This window comes from Globicephala melas, chromosome 15, assembly GCF_963455315.2.
Source record: "Globicephala melas chromosome 15, mGloMel1.2, whole genome shotgun sequence".
In the NCBI taxonomy this organism is placed as follows: Eukaryota; Metazoa; Chordata; class Mammalia; order Artiodactyla; family Delphinidae; genus Globicephala; species Globicephala melas.
The window spans coordinates 3,722,404-3,741,697 of NC_083328.1; the positions used below are offsets into that span (position 1 = coordinate 3,722,404).

Consider the following 19,294-nt stretch of genomic DNA (forward strand, 5'->3'; position numbering starts at 1 on the left):
GTCCCTGATTACTGTTTTTGATATCATATTTTACATCTAATTATTTTGTGTATCCCTTAACTGCTTATTGTAGGTTTAGGTGGCCTTACTACTACTGTCTTTTAACCTTCCTACTAGCTTGGTGCGTGAATGATTTCCTACCTTTACTGTACGTTTGCCTTCACTGATGTGTTTTTTCCTTTCATAATTTTCATATTTTTAGTTGTGGCCTTTTCTTGTTCACTTAGAGGTTTCTTTAACATTTGTTATAAAGCTTGTTTGGTGGTGCTGAACTCTTTTAGCTTTTGCTTGTCTGTAAAGCTTTGTTTCTGCATCCAGTCTGAACAAGAGCCTCGCTAGGTAGAGTCTTGGCTGTAGGTTTTTCTTGTTCACTGTAAATATTATCGTGCCACTCCCTTCTGGCCTGTAGGCGTTCGGCTGAAAAGTCAGCTGATAGCCTTATGGGAGTTCCGGAGTTCCCTTGTGTGTTGTTGTTTTTCCCTTGCTGCTTTTAATAATCCCTCTTTAATTTTTGCTGTTTTAATTACAATGTGTCTTGGTGTGTTCCTCCTTGGGTTAATCCTGTGTTGGACTCTCTGTGCTTTCTGGACTTGTATGACTGTTTCCTTTTCCAGGTTAGGGAAGTTTTTAGCTATTATGTATTCAGATATGTTCTCAACCCCTTTCTGTCTCTTCTCCTTCTGGGACCCCTGTAATGCGAATATTAACATGCCTGATGTTGTCCCAGAGGTCTCTTAAACTGTCCTCATTTCTTTTCATTGTTTTTTCTCTCAGCATCAGTGGTTTCCACTACTCTTGTCTTCCAGCTCGTTGACCTGTTTCTCGTATCATTTAGTCTACTGTTGATTCCTTCTAGTATATTTTTCATTTGTTATTCTTCATCTCTGGTCGTTCTTTATATTTTCTGTTAAAAGCTTCTAGTTTCTTGCACTGTGCGTCCATTCTTCTCCTGAGTTTTTTGATCATCGTTACCGTCACTACCCTGAACTCCTTCTCGGGTAGATTGCCGATCTCCACCTCACTTAGCTCTTCTTCTGGGCTTTTGTCTTGTTCCTTCATCTGGAACATGACCCTCTGTCGCCTCATTTTGCCTAAGCTGCAGTTTGTATTTTTATGTATCTGGTAGGTTGCTTACGTTTCCCGACCTTGGGGAAGTGGCCTTTCGTAGGAGATGTCCCATGCATCCCAGCAGTGCACGCCCCTCGTCACCCAAGCTGTGTGCTCTAGGGTTTCCCCTGTGAAGGCTGCGTGGGTCTTTCTGTTGCGGCGGGCTGCATGGGCAGGCCCGCGTGGCCCTCGCCCAGCTGGTTGCCAGGCTCTGCCTCATGTGGAGGCTGCTGGCTGCCGCTTGGCAGGGCCCGGTCACAAGGTGGCCAACTGCAGAGCCCCAGGGGGCCCCAGGGCTAGTGCTGGCTCACTGGTGGGTGAAGTCAGGGTCCAGGAGACTCCAGGGCGGTTGCTTGCCCACTGGGGGGTCCTGGGGTCAGTGCCAGACTGCTGGCAGGCAGAGCTGGGTCCTAAGCCTGGTTGCAGGACCCAGAGGTCCCAGAGCTGGTGTAAGATCACTGGGCTGGGGGCGGTCAGGTTGTTCCTAACACAGTTGGGTGCGGAGTGTCCTGAAGCGTGTGCTGGCCTGCTAGTGGCCAGGGCCCCGGGCCCAGCTCGTCCCAGGGCAAGGTCTGGCATGCCATGGGCAGGCTGAGGGATTGGAGTTCTCTTGCGTCTGGCGTGTGCCCCCTGGTGGGGGTGGCAGGGCCTGGGGCTGGTGCCCGCTCACTGGGGGCTGGAGCTGAGTCCTGGGCCGTCTGGTGGGCAGGGCTGTGTCCTCAGGCGGTCTCCAGGCAGCCTGTCTGCTGCTGGGTGGGGCTGTGTCCCAAGCCCTGTTCGGCCGAGGGGTCCCAACACCAGTGCCTGCAGGCTGCTAGGTGGGGCCCGGTCTTGGCGCCAGAGGAGCTAGAGGGAGGATCCCACAGCGGTACCTGCCAGCCCCAGCATACACTCGCAGGAGGGAGGCCCAGGAACGGCTGCCGCCAGCCGTGTCCCCAGGGCGAGCCGTAGCTGCTTCCCGCCTCTCCAGGAGACTTTGGAAGACCAGCAGGTAGGTCTGGCCCAAGATCCCAGGAAATTACAGCTTTGGCCCCGGGCCCCGGAGCGTGGGAGACTTTGTGTGTGCCCTTTAAGAGGGAAGTCTTTCTTCCCCCCAGTCCTGTGGAACTCCTGAAATTAAGCCCCACTGGCCTTCAAAGCCAAATGCTCTGGGGGCGCATTTTCCCAGGGTAGGACCCCTGAGCGGGGGGGCCTGATGTGCGGCTCAGAACTCTCCCTCCTGTGGGAGAACCTCTGCCATGTTAGTTTTTCTCGTTCGTGGGTCACCCACCTGGGGATGTAGGCCCGACTGTACAGCAAGTCCACCCCTCTTAACTGTCTCACTGTGGTTCCTTCTTCGTGTCTTTGGTTGTAGATCTTTTTGGTAGGTTCGGTCTCTTTCACTGTGCTATTGGTGTGCTCGTGAGAGGAGGTGAGCTCAGGGCCTTTCTACTCTGCCAGCTTGGGTGATCTCCAGCTCCAGTCTGGCCGAGGGAACTTTCTCTGCACTGACGGGCGCGGGCCAGCCACATACAGCAGCCCACTGACCTTGTCTGACTGTTGACCACCAAAGCCAGCGTCAGTGCAGCCAAGAAACTTCATTTCTTTCTTTTCATTCAAACTGGCTCGTGTTTAAACAGCCACATGTGGCTTCTCCCTCCAGGATCTGCATCCTGACACCAAGCCCACCCCAGCCCCCGAAATGAACCACTCCAGACAACGGTACTTTTCCAATTATAGCTTTTTTTCTTTTCTTTTTTTTACGAAAAAGATCACACAGAATTTGCCAACAAACAAAATTCCAAAAGAAACTTAAAAAAAAAAAGGAAAACAATAATTCCCCCAAAAAACAAAACCGAAGTCTGGCTTTTCCTTCCCTTAAGATTGTCTGGACGAGGCCTCCGGTCCCCCGGAAGGCGCGGGGGCTGTAAGTGCTTTCGTGGGCTGAGCAGGGCTGCAAGCTTGCCGGCTCCCTCTCCCCTCCCTCAGCCTCTGCTCTCCCTAAGTCCTTCTCCATCCTGGGGGCGAGTACAGTACACCTGGGCCGGGGGGGGGGGGGGGCGTGTGGGGTGAGGTTGGGACAGGGGGCCCGTGAAGCTGGGTGCTAGACACGCTCATCTAACAGGAAATAAAAAATAATATTCTGCACGTCAGAATGTGTTCGCTTTTTTTTATAATTTCATAGCTATTTTTTTCACAGTTTTAAAAAGTTTATATTTATATATATTTATATATATTTATCTTTATATATATAATTAAAAAGTTGACTCCATTTGAAGGCGTATGATACAGGGGAGAGTCTCTTGGTACAATAAAACTGTACAGGTTAAGAACTGCCGCCTCCCTCCGGGTATGGCCGGGACGAGGATTTCAGCACCATGGGGGTTGTCTGTAGTGTGAGGGTCTGGACCAGTGGGGTGGGCCCTCCCGGGGCCTCGGGGCACGCAGCCCCCTCCCCCTGGTGCCTGGCCGGTGCTCCTGGGCACCCCCCCCCCACACACACACACCTGGCTCTGTTCCCCAAGTCCAGGCCGTCCTGAGAGGGTGGAGGCCGGGCCCCGGGCAGGCACCCTAGAACAGGCCCGGCCTGGTCGCTGAGGCTGGGGGGGCATGGGAGCACCCCCATCCCACGGTGGGAGGCTCGGGGCGGGCTCCGTGCCGAGGGGGCCAGGCACTGGGAGGACCCCCCCAAGCAGCGGGAACCCCCCCCCCCAAGCGAGCATCAGGTGGGTTGCTCGGAAACCCCCTCCCACCGAATCCCCAGTTGGCACCGGGACCTGGCCGAGCGCTTACAAGGTGCTGGGACCCGTGAGGGGCCGGCAGAGCCCTACCCTGATCGCGAGGAGCCCTCTCGTGGGGGCACCGAGGAGTCAGGAAGGGGGTCTGGACGTGTGCACATGTGCGCACACACGTGCATGCATACGGGCACACACATGTACACTTACGCGCCAGGCTGTCCGTGGGCACACTTGCATGCACGCAACCAACGCACGAGGCCGCCGAGCCGTGGCAGTGATGGGGAGGGCCCCGCCGGGCCGGGCGCTCAGCAGAGCACAGGCACGCCGTCGGTAGAGAAGATCATGCCCGTGGTGGGCTCGTAGGTGCCCGCCAGGTAGTACAGGCCCTCGCTGTCCTGGTACCTCTTGGTCTTGAGCATCTGCTCGTACTGCTCCAGGCCCACCACCAGGCACTTGTGCGACACCGTCTGCACGTCGTTCTCGTCCACGTGGGAGGACTGGTACAGGGCGCGCTGCGGGCACACGGGCGGGCGTCAGGGGGAAGACCCCTCCCAGACCCGAAGGACCAGGGAGAGATCCCCAGAGAGAACTCGAGAAACACAGCGGGGCTGAGGACGAGGATGGACAGAGACCAAGGGAGACACCCAGAGACTAGGAGATCAAGAAACAGACACAGAGACCTGCAGAGTAAGAAACCAAGGGTGACAGACGCAGAGGCAGCGGCTGGGAGAGACCAGGAAACAGCAGCTCAGGGTCAGAGAGACTGGGCGGGGAGGCCGAGGGAGCCCGGCCCTCCCGAGGCCGCGTGGGGAGGGTTATCGGAGGCCCCACCGGCGCCGCGCGCTCTCCTACCTCCATGAAGTCCTTCCTCTGGCTGGAGGCTCGCAGGGCTGCGGGGAGGCTGCGGCCGGGCTTCTGGTCCCAGTGCTGTGAGCGCAGACCGGGGCTGCGGTGAGCCCGGGCCCCGCCTTGCCTGACCCCCGACCCCGACCCCAGGGGAGGGACCGCCCCGGCCACGCCCCCCAGCACGGCCCGACGCCGAGGCCCCGGCCCACCTGGCCCTCGTGGAGGCGCTTGCCCGGGCTGGTCTCCTCGGGGTGGTAGAACCACTTGACGCGGACCACCATGTTGCTGCCCCACGACTCCCACATGCTCTGGATGCGGCCGATGTAGGGCAGGTTGGGGCGGCCAGCCGACAGGAAGACGGCGCAGTCCCCGATGCGGATCATCTCCTTGCCGCGCACGATAGCCTTGTAGAAGAGCTTGCGGGCCTTGCCCTTCATGCCGCGGCGCTGTGGGCGGGCGAGTCGGGTCAGGGCACGCGCCCCGCCCCCGCCCCCGCCCTGACCCCGGGGTTCCACAGCAGCGGCGCCAGGGGAGAAGCCCCCTGCTTGCTCTGATCGGGGAGCCCTCGCTCATCCCCTTGGCCGACCGGGTTTCCAAGAGAGACTCCACGTGAACTAAGGACCCTGCAGCTGGGAGCGACTTCCAACTCCCCGTTGCTGAGCCGTGTCGGCCAACGGTGCCGGCGGGGCCCCAGGGACGCCCCACACGCGAGCGTTTGTGCGGCAGACGCCACAGCCACTGCTGGGGCCCAGCAGGATCCCTGCTTCTCCCACTGGGTCCTGACACCAGCCCTCGAGGCACAGCGGCCCCTGTTGGCCCCCAATTTCCAGACAGGGACCGGGAGGTCCCAGGAGGGGACACGGCTGCGTCTCCGGACAGAGCACATCGCTCCCCCCCACGCTGCCCCGCACGTCGGAGCTACAACGAAGCAGGTTCACTCAACACCTGCCGGGGTCACAGAGCCTCTTGCTCACGGCACAGCCTCAGTCTACACCACCCTGAGCAGCGCGGGGGCTCAGTACCAGTCAGCCCCGCAAGCGTCCGAGCAGAGGTGAGGGAGTAGGGCGTGGGCAGCGTCAACCCCCAGGCACGGCCGATTGCCCCGCCCCACCCCCCCACCCCCCGCCCATTTCCCCAGGAAAGCCACTAACAGATCAGAGCCCAGCCCGGCGGGATCCAGCACTGGGCCCACGTCTGCCAGACCCACAGTGTGGCTGGATTTTTTTTTTTAATTCACTCAACAAACATTTCCTGAAGCCGCCTCAGTGCCCCCGCCTGGGCTGGCACTGGGACACACAGATGGGCAGGCTCCAAGGAGGGAAGAGACCAGCCACCAGAATCCAAAACCCAGCGCCAGGCAGCTCTGGGACCTGTCGCTGTCCCCAGGCAAACACGGAGAAGCCAGGCCTATGCAAAGCTCTGCTCTGCCCTCCAGTGGAGCCAGCGCGCCTTCTCCTCGACTAACCTGTAAAACTCGTTTCCCTTCTCGGACTGGCCACGAGGCGGCGCCAAAGCGTTTTTGTCTTTCTTTTTTTGTCTAAACAAGAAAAACCCACAGGCTAATTTCCTACCTTATCCAGCTGTCCCTTTTCTACTTTTAATTCACCGGATCCCTGGTGAGACTTTTTTTTTGGCCGCATCGCAGCAAGTGGGATCTTAGTTCCCCAACCAGGGATCAAACCCGTGCCCCCTGCAGTGGAAGCATGGAGTCCTAACCACTGGACTGCCAGGGAATTCTGTGACAGACTTTTTAATGTCCAGGTTTCTTACGGGTTCTGTAAACTGCTCAAATTATTTTCAGCTCAAAGCATGGTACTAACTGATTCAAGGTGACAGCGACGGCTAAGATCTCTAAACCAACGCATCTGACAGCAGGTATGTTTCTAGGCATCCACGGCCACTCTCCTCACAGATCCCCCTTGGGCCCCTGGGGCCAGCACAGGACTTGGTCTGGCCAATCCAAACATCCCACCCTTCTCCTGGCCATTGTGACTGGCTCAAGGGTGCACCCGGGACCTAAGCCAAAGACGCGCCAGCAACTTTAGCTTGAACCCTAAAAAAGACACCTCCTTCCTACTGTCACTTCTGAGCTGGCAGGTCAGCTGAAAGCTGCTGGGGCTGCCTGTTGCCAGCAGGAGAGGGGCTGCCGGAGAAGGAGACCAGTACAGAGGAAGGGAGGAGAAACTCAAGCCTGGAGCACGAGCCCGAGAGTGGGTCTGAAGACAGCCCTCAGGCCCCTGGATCCAGCTGTACCTGAAGCCGGACACCCTAGACTCTGGCCCTGGGCTCTGACCCTACAGCAGCAAACGCCCCGAGCAACGCTGACGCTGGCACGTGGGAGATGCTAAGATAAGGAACTGGCCAATCGCCGTGGGGGCAGGACAGTGAGGACACCCCTGTCCTCGGCTCAGAAGCCATCACTCCTTGATACGGCCCTGGATACAGTGCCTGCTGGGACCAGAGCTCCAGAGGGGCTGGTCTGGAATGTCTGAGTGCGGCTCGTCAGGGAAGATTCTACAAGAAGCTACACATTCAAGTTTGCTATCTCAAGTGGTGGCCCTGCTAAGAGAGGCCCTTGCAGCCTGGAGCCAGCAATCGGGGGGTGGGGGACGCACGTAAAGTCCGACAACTCACACCTTGCAGGGTCGGAGCAGCAGATCATCTGCCCCAGATTCAAGGCGGTGCCGCAAAGGCAGGGAAACCAGAAGGAGAGCAGGAGCTGGGGGGTCGGGGGGGACCCTCCCCGACTTCCCACTCTGCAGCCCTTGCCTGACCAAGGGGGGAGTTCCCCACCCTATTCTAAGGAGGCTTTGAGGGTGCAGCCTGTGGCAGGTGGAGTTGTCCACCCACCAACCCCCCGGGGATCCAACTGACCCTGGGTGGCACAGTGGGGAGCCCTAAAAGGCTGCTGCTAAGACAGAAACCCCCAAGCTAGTCTTGATTCAGAACATCCTACAACTTCTCCGGCCTTGCTAACACAGCCAGGGAGCTGATACAGTGCAAACATGCCAGAAGCTTCTTAAGCGGTACACTGCCAGAGGCCCCGCAAGCTCATTGCTGCCAGCCCCCAGCCCCTAAAACCTGCCTGGCGGCACCGGCATTAAAAAGGTCCAGACCCAGCCAGGTGCCTCCTCCGGGCCTGGCTCTGGCGTGGCCTCGGAGGACCGTGGACCAGGGCGGCAGACGCTGTGGGGAAACCAGACGGGCTGCACCCGTAGACAAGGAGCCTGGCTCTTCCTGCCCAGGGGCATGGGATGGACTGGTGGCCTCCAGGCTGTTCCCCTTCTGCACACAGAAGCTTCTCGTGTGTGCGTGTATAGGCAGGTGCATGCACGTGTACATGCATGCATTTGTGTGTGTACATGTGCATGTCTGTGTGTGCCCAAGGCATGGGGGGGCATGGAGGACTCCTTCTGGAGAACAAACACCCACCTACTACAGGGGTGGCCACATGACTCAGACCCAGTCAACCAGAACGTTCTGCCTTGTGGGCCACACTGATTAGCTCAGGGGCAGGCAGTGACCCAGCCCGGCCAAGAGAGGGAAAGAAAGTACCTTCTGCTGTGACTGCTAATTAGCCAACCAGAAGCCTTGAGCCATTCGTTTTCAGCGGAAAATGAAGCAAAAGCAAAGAAACTCAGGCTGTGTGGCCGCGCGGTTCTGAGACCCTGCGGCATGGCAGCTGAAGGCCTGCGCGGTAAGTGGGTCCCGCAGAGGGTGGGTCTGGGTCCCGGGGACCAGAGGCAGTGCTGCTGTGTGAGGGGCAGGACTCTGGGGGAGTCAGACGGACTCCACACCCGTCACCCCGACTCTCCGCCGTGGGGCTGCTGGGAGGCCAGAGAAAGACACGTGGGGACGACCCCGCCCCCAGCTACCTGCGTGGGCTTGCCGAACCACTTCCAGAGCTGCCGGGCGGGCAGGAAGGCGGCGATCTTGGGCCGGTTCTCCACCGACGGCAGGCGCTGCCGCTTGGCCAGCTCCTTGGTGGTGGGGAGGTGGACGCCCTCCCTCTTCTTGGGCCGGCTCTTGGCCCCGGCCTGGGCCTTGGGCTGCACAGGCTGCGGGGGCTGCGGCGGGGGGGCCTGGGGCGCGGGCGCCGGCGCCTTCTTGCCTGCAGAGTGGGCCGAGGAGCGGGCCTTGGCTGCCTGCTTGGGCGCCTTGCTGGCGAGGGCCGGCGGGGCGGAGGGCCCGGCTGCCGGGACAGGGGCGGCCTCGTCGTCTGAGCTGCAGGAAGAGTCGTCCGTGGTGGAAGAGGACGAGGACGAAGAGGACGACGACGAGGAGGACGACGAAGACGAGGAGGAGGACGAAGAGGACGAGGACGACGACGAGGACGAGGAGGACGACGATGAGGACGAGGAGGACGAAGAGGACGACGAGGAGGACGAGGACGAGGACGACGAGGAGGCCCTCGAGCTGGAGGCGCTGCAGTTCCGGCCGCCGCCGCCCTGGCCGTCCTCCTCTCCCTCCGTCTCAGAACTGCTGCTGCTGCTGCCGCTGTCGCTGCTGCTGCCGCCGCTGCTGCTGCCGCCACTCTCTGACTCCTCGGCCCCGTCCTGCTCGGCCTGGCCCTTGTCCGGGCTCTTGGGGCTCCCCGAGTCCTCGAACGTGAGCGCGGCCCCAGGCTCCTGGGCCAGGTCGCCGTCCCCCGCCTTGGGCCGGGCCGCCTTGGGCTCGCTGCCGCCGGCCCCCGGAGGGTAGCTGCCCAGGCCCAGCAGGCCCTTGGGCTCCTGCCAGCCCCCCGCGCCAGCGTCCTCCCGCAGAAGCAGGGCCTCTTTGGCCTTCTTGCTTTTGGGCGACGTCACGCCCTCACGGTCCAGCTTGACGAGCAGCTCGGCCTCTTCCCCGGGCCTCCGGGCGCCCTTGGGGGCCGACTCCTCAGCAACCCGGGCCTTCTTGGGCTTGGGGCGCGTGGCGGGCATGGTGATGGGCATGGCGACGAGGGCGGTGGGGGCCAGGGCCGCGGCGGGGGCCGGCAGCTCCCCAAAGGGCTCGGGTGCCGGGCAGCTGGTGAAGGCGGACGGCGCTGGGCTGGGCTGTTGGGGAGCTGGGCGAGCCTTGGGGGCCTTGGCCCGCTTGTCCACAGATTCTGGGGGACTCTTCTTGGAACCTGGGGTGCTGATGGGCTCCAGGGCCAACGGGGTACTGGGGACCTCATCCGTCGAGCCCCCCTCCTCCAGGACGGCAGCTCTGTCTAGAAGAGAGAAGGAAACAGCCCAGTGAGGCCAGGACTTCGTGACCAGCGAGCCCGTCCCCATCCCGGCTCTGCCGGGTCCTGAGCGGGGCTGGGGCGGCAGCCTCTCGGGGCCTCGGGACGAGCGGCTCTCGCGCCTTAGTTGTCCACACGTGGTGGCCCCAGAGTGGCCCTCGGGAGCCTGGGCTCTTAACCCAAAGCACTTTGCTCTGGAGGGAACACAGCTGGCTGGATCTCAGCTCTGCCTCTGACAGGTCAACGCGCCTCCCTGAGCCTCAGTTTCCTAATCTGTCACAGGGTCCAAATAGCCCTGCAGCGCCAAGTTCCCGCACAGGTGGGAAGCGGTGTCTGTGCAGAGACCCTGTGTGAGCAGCAGGCCCCAGGTCCCGGCGGCCCGGGCACGGCCAACGTACCGCTCTTGGCTTTGGTGCTGGGCTTCCGCCCGCGCCCCCGGGCCTTGGCGCCGGGCTCCTCGGACCCTGGCGCGGCCCCGTCTTTGCTCTCCCCGGTGTCTTTGCTGGTCTTCCGGCTGCGGCGCTTGGCGCTAGGCACCAGGAGGGCGGGGGATGGCTCAGCACCTGTGGGGCAGGACAGACAGTGGCTCAGGCCCGGGTCTCCACTCTCCTGGCCACAGGAGTGTCATCTGTCATGGGGAGGAGGCGGGGGGAGGAACCAGACGACACTGCGTGGCCTGCCCACCTAGGCTGCGCAGTCGGGTGGGAGGCCCATCTGCAGGGACGTAGCTTGGGTGTCTGCACATGCGTGCGACAGGGGCTCCTCGAATAAATGACCAGGGTGGGGCTGACCCTGTGGCTTTAATGATCCATTTGGAGGGTTCACGAAAACACTGGACCCCTGGAAGTCAGGCAGTCCTGGGTCCGAGTCCCGGCTCTGCCTCTGACCAGTCGAGGGACCCTGGATAAGTCATTTCACCTCTTAAACCCGAGGTTCGTACTGGCCAAAGGGGATGGTATTTCCAGACACACAGGACTGGACAAGAATTGAACGCTATCACGGACACAGCGTGGAACTGTCCGTGACAGTTACCGATCCCTCCCTGGCCTGGACTGCCCGGCCTGGGGCTGGTCTCACGAGTCTCGGGGTGCAGATCTGGGGAGGCCTGGGATTCCCCCCTCCCGAGACCATTCTGGGAGCCCCCACCCACACTTCCTGCCATTTCCACCCGCTGTGGGTGCAAATGGTCCAAACAGCAGACAGAGCCCAGAGCCAGCCTGCAACGGGTGGGCCCCCGCCAGGCGGCAGGACCACCACTCACACTGGATCTTGTAGTCGGGGGGCAGGAGGCGGATGTGCGAGAGGGGGATCCTGCCGGTGTCTCCGTCATCGAACTCCACGGTGATCAGGTCCCCGTCGTCCTCAAGGCCCAGCAAGCCTGTGGGAGGAGGGGTGGAGTCAGGGGGCCGAAGGGGAGCAGAGACGAGCCGGGAAGCAGCCCCAGGAGCAGGATGCAGGAGGGCGGGTGCGCAGCGGGCAGGACGTGGGCTTCAGAGCCAGGCGGTCCCGGGAGCACCGGCTCCCAGTCCAGCCGAGCACGCGGCCGTGTCCACTCGTCCCGAGACCCTCCGCAGATCAACGAAGGATGGGGCTGGGGTCACCCCAGCCCCATTCCCAAGTGCTGGACACTGAGCCCTGAGGCTGGAGCCGTGGGCTATCGATGAGTGAAGAGCCGCAGGTGCTGGTACTGGTGTCCCTAAACAAAACATCCCCCCCCAGCCTTCAGGAGGCCCCGCCCACACACAGCATCCAGTCTGCTTGCTGAGGATCACCAGTGACGAAGGAACAGCCTCCAACAAAGGACAGCACAGAACAGAGAGGCACAGACACACAGCCCACAGGGAGAGGAAGGGAAAGGCAGAAGGAAAGGGAGCTGAAGGAACCTCAAATGGAAACAATATGTCCCCAGAAAAAAAGGAATCCATGAGAACAAAAAGAGATCTAATTTAAAAAAAAAAAAAAAGAATATTTAGACAGTAAGAAAGAACTCTTAGGAATACTATAAACGACAGCAGAAATATCCAAAATTCAATAGACTAGAAGGGCCAGAGAGCAGAGGTGAGGAAATCTTCCGGAAAGTAGAAAAGATTTAAAAAATGGACAAGAATGAGAAGAAAGATCCTAGTCTTGAGGGCCACCAGAGGAGTGTGAGTTCCAGGAAAAAGAGGGCAAAGGAGGGAAGGAAACTCTGCAAGAAGTAATATGAGAAAAATGTCTAGGAACAAAGGAAATCTGCTTCCGAATCAAAGCCCCCTTCCCCCAAATACCCAGCAACACACACCCACACCCACACCCAGAGAGAGAGAGAGAGAGAGAAAGACAGAGGGGGGGAGGGGGGAGAGACAGAGAGAGAGAGAGAGAGAGGGAGAGGGAGAGAGGGAGAGGAGAGAGAGAGGGAGAGAGAGAGAGAGAGAGAGAAAGGGGGGGGAGAGAGAGAAAGAGAGGGGGGGGGAGAGAGAGAGAGGGAGAGAGGGAGGGAGAGAGGGAGAGGAGAGAGAGAGAGAGAGAGGGGGAGAGAGGGAGAGAGGGAGAGAGAGGGAGAGAGGGAGAGGAGAGAGAGAGAGAGAGGGGGAGAGAGAGAGAGAGAGAGAGAAAGACAGAGAGGGGGAGGGGGGAGAGAGAGAGAGAGAGGGAGAGAGGGAGAGAGGAAGAGGAGAGAGAGAGAGAGAGAAAGACAGAGAGGGGGAGGGGGAGAGAGACAGAGAGAGAGAGAGGGAGAGAGGGAGAGAGGGAGAGAGGAAGAGGAGAGAGAGAGGGGGAGAGAGAGAGAGAGAGGTGGAGAGAGAGAGAAAGAGAGAGGGGGAGGGGGGAGAGAGAGAGAGAGAGAGGTGGAGAGAGAGAAAGACGGGGAGAGAGAGGGGGGAGAGAGAGACAGAGACAGAGAGAGAGAGAGGTGGAGAGAGAGAAAGACAGAGAGGGGGAGAGAGGGGAGGGAGAGAGAGACAGAGAGAGGGAGAGAGGGAGAGGAGAGAGAGAGAGAGGGAGAGGGAGAGAGAGAGAGAGAGAGAGGGAGGGAGAGGGAGAGAGAGAGAGAGAGAGGGAGAGAGGGAGAGGAGAGAGAGAGAGGTGGAGAGAGAGAGAGAGAGAGAGAAAGAGGGGGAGGGGGAGAGAGAGACAGAGAGAGAGGGAGAGAGAAAGAGAGAGGGAGAGGAGGGGGGGAGAGAGAGAGAGAGAGAGAGGTGGAGAGAGAGAGACAGAGAGACACAGAGAGAGAGAGAGAGAGAGAAGGGGGAGGGGGAGAGACCACATGAAATTCCCGATCTAGGAATAATGGGAAGATTCTGAGTTTCCAGAGAGAGAAAAGTGGGTCTCCTATGAAGATTTGGGCCTCTGACATCAGAATCTGGATGGAACAGTGACTTCGAAAAGGTGAAGGAAGATTATTTCCAATGTAGAATATATACCCAGCTCAACTATCTCTAAAGAACAGGATAGGGGGCTTCCCTGGGCACAGTGGTTGAGAGTCCACCTGCCGATGCAGGGGACGCGGGTTCGTCCCCAGTCTGGGAAGATCCCACATGCCGCGGAGCGGCTGGGCCCATGAGCCATGGCCGCTGAGCCTGCACGTCCGGAGCCTGTGCTCCACAGCGGAGGAGACCACAGCAGTGAGAGGCCCGCGTACCGCAAAAAAAAAAAAAAAAAGAACAGGATAGGATAAGGAGACCTTGGGCACACGTGTACTTGAGGAATTTACCTCCCATGGACCCTTTTTCTCCGAAAGCTACGGAAAGGTCCTCTGCCACAAGGAGGGAAAGGGACAAGGAAGAGAAAGACACGGGATGCAGCACAGAAGAGAGAGAAATGGAGTTCTCAGAATGATGGTAAGGGAAATCCCAAGAGTGACACCCGTGAGGCAGGCCTAGCAAGCCATCAGCCCCCAAGGCTCAGAGGCCAGAGAGCCCCGGGAGAGCTGAACAGAGATGAACTTTTCCCCTTGTGAGAGAACTTCCTGCCCAGCATCCCCGTTCCCATCTCCTGGGCACGTATGGATGACGTTAGGCGGCCAGGAGGTGGACTATCTTTGGCCTCTGGTTTTGGCTTCGGGCTGTAACACACGCAGATCCCCGGCTCCCCGACGTGCTGGCTCTGCAATAGCTAAGTGTGCACTGTCTGACTACCTGCCGGCTTTGTCGGTCTGGCATCCACACACCCACATCTTCTGGGCTACCTGTTATTTTGTCTGCCCAGCTTCCAATCTCTTATTCTGCTAACAACGTCAACGTTCCTGGGGAAGCGGCCTTCCCTTCTCAGTCCACAGGCAAAAATCAGGAAGCTGCCTCAGTCGTCAGCAAGGACGAGCCCAAGACCTGTGACCCACGTGAAATCTATGTGACCCAAGCCAGCTCAGTGGGACTCCATCCTAGGACCCAGATGGGAAAAGTGGGAGATTCTCTGATAACAGGATTTGTTCAGAAGGTGAGAGAGAGTCCCCAGGAGCGGGGTGTGATGATAGCACAGCTGAGAGCATGGCTGACGGACACTGGGAGCCTGAGCCCCGATGACGCCGTGGCACAGTGACTGGGTCCAACCGCGCCTAAAGCCCTGTAAGTCTTCACTCAGACGAGCCGATAAAACTCTGTGCTTAAGGCCACCTGACTTGGGTTTCAGGAACCAAATGGACCCACGCCAACACGGCGGGAAACAGGGGTGCCAGGGAGGGTCTCGGGGGAGGGGCTCACCTCGGACCACGGTGCCCGGGTAGAGGCAGCGGTACTGCTGGCTCCAGTAGGCTGCGATCCTGGTCCCTTGCGGCAAGAAGCGAGTGGAGGCCGGCCTCACGTCAATGATCTGGGAAGGCGAAGGGCTGAGCGCGGGCGGTGGGCAGGAGCAGCCCCGCGCCCGCCTCCCCAGCCCCGTCTCCCTCCCTCACCGCCTCCTGCAGCAGCTGCTCCAGACAGTAGATGTGGGGCCGGTTCCCGCGCTCGCCCTCCACCACCACACGGTATCTGCGAGGCCAGGGCGGCGAGGCGTGAGGTCCCCAGGGGAACCGCCACGCCCCAGACTCCCAGCACCCCCCGCGCCAGCTCTACCTCCCGCACCACGGGGACGTGCCGTTGGAGCCTGAGGGTCTGCTGACCTGCGGCATAAACTCGGGGCCGGTCTAGCCCCTCTGCGCCCCCGTTTCCTCGTCTGCACAACCAGGGTTCACAGATCCAGGAGAGCCCAGCGCGCCCTCTCCTGCTCCTTCCCGCTGAGCCCCACCTGGGGGCCCGCCCATGCCCCCCAGTCCTATGCAGGGAAGCCACAGCTCAAAGAGGCGAAGCGACGCGCCCACAGAGGCCCAGCAAGGCTCTGGGTGCAGGACTGGGCGAGGCTCTTAGGCTCTGAGCGGAGCTGCCCCGCCTGGCGCCCGCCCGCACTCACATGTCCGGCGAGTGCACCGTCTGCACGTGCCCCGCGTACAGCAGCTTGTCATCCATGGGGATCAGCACACGCAGGCCATCCTTCAGCTCATCCTTGTCGATGATGCAGGAGCGAGGGGCTGCGGGAGTGGGCTCGGGTGAGGCGGGGTTGGAGCGGGGTTGGGGGCGGGGGGTCAGCCTTGAGACCCTCCGTCCCGTCCCCTGTGCCCTGCCCCCCAGGCCCACCTGTCGCCCCGTCACCCCTCTCAGAGCAGAAGGCCCAGGGTGCCTGCAGGCACACGTGCATCTGTGCGCGCAGCTATGTGCCAGCAGATGGGCCTCATGCGGGGCGCTGCATGCGTGCCAGGTGTGCACAGCCCCTCCCCTCCCAGCGCGTCTGCAAAGATCCCAGGCAGGGAGGAACCGGGGTGATACCCCGCAGGTGCTGCCCCACCCTCATCTGAAGACCACCCCTCTCTGAGCCCCAGCATGAGGCGATGCGTCATCAGAGCCCGTCACGCCCCTCAGCCACAGCCCTGGGACCCCTCCACCAGCTCCTCCTCCACCTTGGATGCTATCTGTTCTGGTGGACACAATCCCTCACAGCTGGGCTGTCAGCGCTGCCCACCCGGACCAGGCCTCCGCCCGAGGCTGCCACGCCCCATCACCGCCCCGGGCCACGTCCCCTCCTGGGACGCCCACCCCAGACTCTCCTCAGTTCTCCCCCTCCAGGCCCGACCACGCTGGTTCAGCCTCCTGGGCCTGCTCTTCTTCTCTATAGGACCTTGAACCTGGGCCCTCCCTGCCATTACCCCACACAGAGAAACCCAGATGGCTCGCTGGGGTGGACGGAATGACAGGCCCACTTCTTGGTCCCCGCCTGCACCCACACCCCTGCCACGGCTTCACCACGGGTGGAGTGGACTTCCCACCTCTTGACCTTGGGCGTGACCACGTAACCTGTTTTGGCCAATGGACGCGGGTAGAAGTGCTTGAATCTGAACCGAGCGAGGTCTCGGGAGGCCTCACTGGTTCCCACTCTCCCTCTCGAGCCTCTGGCAGCACGGCCATGAGAAGAACACACCCTGACCAGCCCAGCGGTCCAGGTGGGGCAGAGCTGTCCCTGAATCAGTGGACCCCTAGCCATCCCGTTATCATGGGAGCAAGCCCAGCTAAGGTCACCCTGCTGTCCTGCTGACAACTTATTGCCACCCTCCATTGAGTCTGAGCACTTGGTTGTTACACAGCAATAGCTGACAGATACACTCCCAAGCAGGTGACAAAGCTCCTCAGGGCTGGCCCTGCTCCCCCTCTCAATCCATCCCCACCCTCACCTAATTCATGTCCTCAACCTCAAGCTCCAGACCCCCGGGTCCAAGTGCCTACTGGATGTCACCTCCCTGGGATGTCCTCCGAGCATCCCAGCCTCCAGCCAGCAAAGCCCAGTTGCTCCCCTCTGAGACCCGTCTCGATGACAGCTTCTCCCCACCACCTGCCAATACCCATCCACACCCCTTCTCTTCCCCTCATCTGCTCACACAGCCCATGTACTCTCCCTCCTAACGCACTCAAACCCCCCCATCTCCCTCCCAGCTGCCCATTCCCTCCCCCTCCCGATGCTAGCTCAGGCCCTAGTAACTGCCCCAGGAGAACCTCCTGCACCTCCAGGCCCAAGCCAACGCAGCATCGTGGGCACTCACCGGGAGTTAGTGGCCTCTCCACAGCCCCGCCTCGGGGCAGGTGCTCATCCTCAGAGAAGCTCGAGTCCTGGTTGGGCTCAAAGTCCTCCTCGGCAGCCATGCTCTCCATCAGCTTGCTCACGGCTCCCCCCTTCCCCCGGTTCTGGGGACAGAGCAAGAAAGACCAGCGGCTTAGGACACGGCATCCCAGTCCTGCCCGGCTAGGACCCTCCCTGGAATCCCGGGGTCACAGCCAGGCCTCGGTGGAGTCTGCCACATGGGGGACTGGGGTCCCAGCTGGGCTCACCCCCCAGGCCAGAGGGAGGATGAAATGGGCTGAGGCAGCGCCTCCAGCCACACGAGGGATCTGGGGGCATGGGGGTGGGGCACACCCAGGGACGCCTCCGTCTGTCAACCAAGCAACGCAATTCACCCAAGCCTGGGGCCCCATGGGAAACCTCACCTCCTTCTTCACCTCCTTCCCTTTGGCTTTGGCCTTGTTCCTCTTGGCAGCGGCCGGAGAGCTGGTGTGAGGGGCCCGGGCCTCGGGGGGCAGGGCAGGAACACGGGGAGGGGGCAGCGAGGCTCCCGATGCGGCCTCCTTCCCCTTCTTCTTCTGGGGATGAAGCGACAGGGTGGCCGTCAGCGGGCAGAGAGGGCCCAGGCCCCGCCGCTCACTGTCCAGAGAGGACAAAACACCCTCCCTCTCCTGGCAAGTATTTCTGGTTTCAATCTCGTTTTATTACTACTGTATATTACTTGTTGTAAAAAAAAAAAAAAAAAAAAGACACCACCGAAGTGTATATACGTGAGTTCCTCTCCAACGATCCCACCAACCACAGAGGTAACTAGAGGGACTAATAACAGCATGGTGTGTCCTTCCAGAGCTTTCCGCAAGCACACATAACCGTGTAAACATGTGGGCTATGCAGACACATCTGTGTATACACAGTACTTTCTTTTTTAAACACAGATGGGAATTTACCAAAAATTCTGCTTTGCAACGTTTTCCCCCTAGTACGTCTGGCAGACACAGAGGTGGTGGCGTCACGTTTTATTCTAACAGCTGCCCAAGGTGCCTTGATGGGGGGACCCGAGATTCATCCGACCACCCACCTCTGTTTATTCCTCTGCTGGATGGTGCCAAGAAAAACGACACTACCAATTAGTTCTACACGTATATTCCTGGAAGGAGCACTTAGAACCGTACACCCACTGCCCGACTGCTTCCGGAGGCCTGCGTTACTTTCCTCTTGCCCCAGAAGTGTGGGGTGCCACATCCCCACCAACTCAAAGCCCCCAGGGTGGCTCAGGGACGCCCCCCGCGCTGGGGGAGCGGAAACTGGGCCAGCGTACGGGGACTGTGCACGGCTCCACTTATCAGAGCAAAAGAGTGGAAACAACCTAGATATCCAGCAACCTGGTGCGTCCGTAGATACAGTTACAAGCTTTTATCACAGCGGCTGAGGGTCCTGTTCTGAGGAAGAGGTGACAGCACAGGAAATGGAAGTGATGATACTCTGTATAAGAAGCAGGTTCAGGCTACAAAGGTGACGGGCGGTGGGGGCAGGGGTCACTTCATGCCTTTTTAAAAGCGACATGCCTAACGACCAACGACCAAGTCATGGGGCCAGGGGAGATGGAAAATTAAGACACCGAAAAAAGGAAGACTGGGCGAATGTTACCAAGACAACAGCAGAAGTCACAGCTTCCACATCAGACGGGTGAAATCCAAACCCAAGAGCATTAAAAGGAAAAAAAGTGGGAAATGTTAGAGCAATAAGAGGTATTCATTTTAATCTCTATTTGGGGGGAAAATACGTATTTTTTACATATACACACACACATTATGTTTTCTTGTTTCTGGTGCATGTTTTGATCCTGTGCACATTTCTGAAATCAGACTGCATCTTGGGGGCTGAAGGACTGTTTGTCATGTGCTTATGTCTCCTCTTGCCCTGACTTCTGTTATTAAATAGACAGCTTGTCTTATGGGGCACATCTTTGCAGCTGTACATAGTAGGGCAAGAGACACTGACAGACAAAAAAAAAAAAAAGTTATCTCCGTATGGAATTTAATTTTCTTCCTTTTCCTTATCATGCAAATTACTGTTACAATCAGATAAAACTGATAACCTTTTCTTTCCCACTGACCAGAAAGCCCATTTCTGGGAAGATTTTTTTTTTTTTTTTAATAAAAAAACTCCAAAACTGACAAGTTCTGTACACAGAACAGAGATGTTCATTGCTGTGGTAATTACAATGGCAAAAGACCATCATTAACCAAATCACCAATGGCTAGCATGGTTGATGGCGGGAGATGTTGAAAACCACAGGACAGCAAGATGGTGGAATGTTATTCAGCCATTTGGAGACAGTGATTTAAAAAAAAGT

At 59.3% G+C, this 19,294-nt stretch overlaps 1 protein-coding gene across 3 annotated transcripts in view; it reads right to left on the reverse strand.

The window, feature by feature from the left end:
- Positions 1-2,809: 2,809 nt before the first annotated feature.
- The window catches only part of TNRC18 (trinucleotide repeat containing 18), an 81,489-nt gene continuing 65,004 nt past the window's right edge, over positions 2,810-19,294 (reverse strand). For all 3 annotated transcript variants that reach the window (XM_030846577.2, XM_030846575.2, XM_030846571.2), the window contains 11 exons: positions 17,364-17,516; positions 16,922-17,063; positions 15,244-15,361; positions 14,750-14,825; positions 14,559-14,667; positions 11,141-11,257; positions 10,278-10,442; positions 8,546-9,864; positions 4,880-5,116; positions 4,677-4,751; positions 2,810-4,336 (listed from right to left, as the gene is read on the reverse strand). In XM_030846577.2, the coding sequence (XP_030702437.2) occupies positions 4,130-4,336; positions 4,677-4,751; positions 4,880-5,116; positions 8,546-9,864; positions 10,278-10,442; positions 11,141-11,257; positions 14,559-14,667; positions 14,750-14,825; positions 15,244-15,361; positions 16,922-17,063; positions 17,364-17,516 (2,718 nt within the window). In that variant the 3' untranslated portion in view covers positions 2,810-4,129. The remainder of the gene's footprint in view (positions 4,337-4,676; positions 4,752-4,879; positions 5,117-8,545; positions 9,865-10,277; positions 10,443-11,140; positions 11,258-14,558; positions 14,668-14,749; positions 14,826-15,243; positions 15,362-16,921; positions 17,064-17,363; positions 17,517-19,294) is intronic.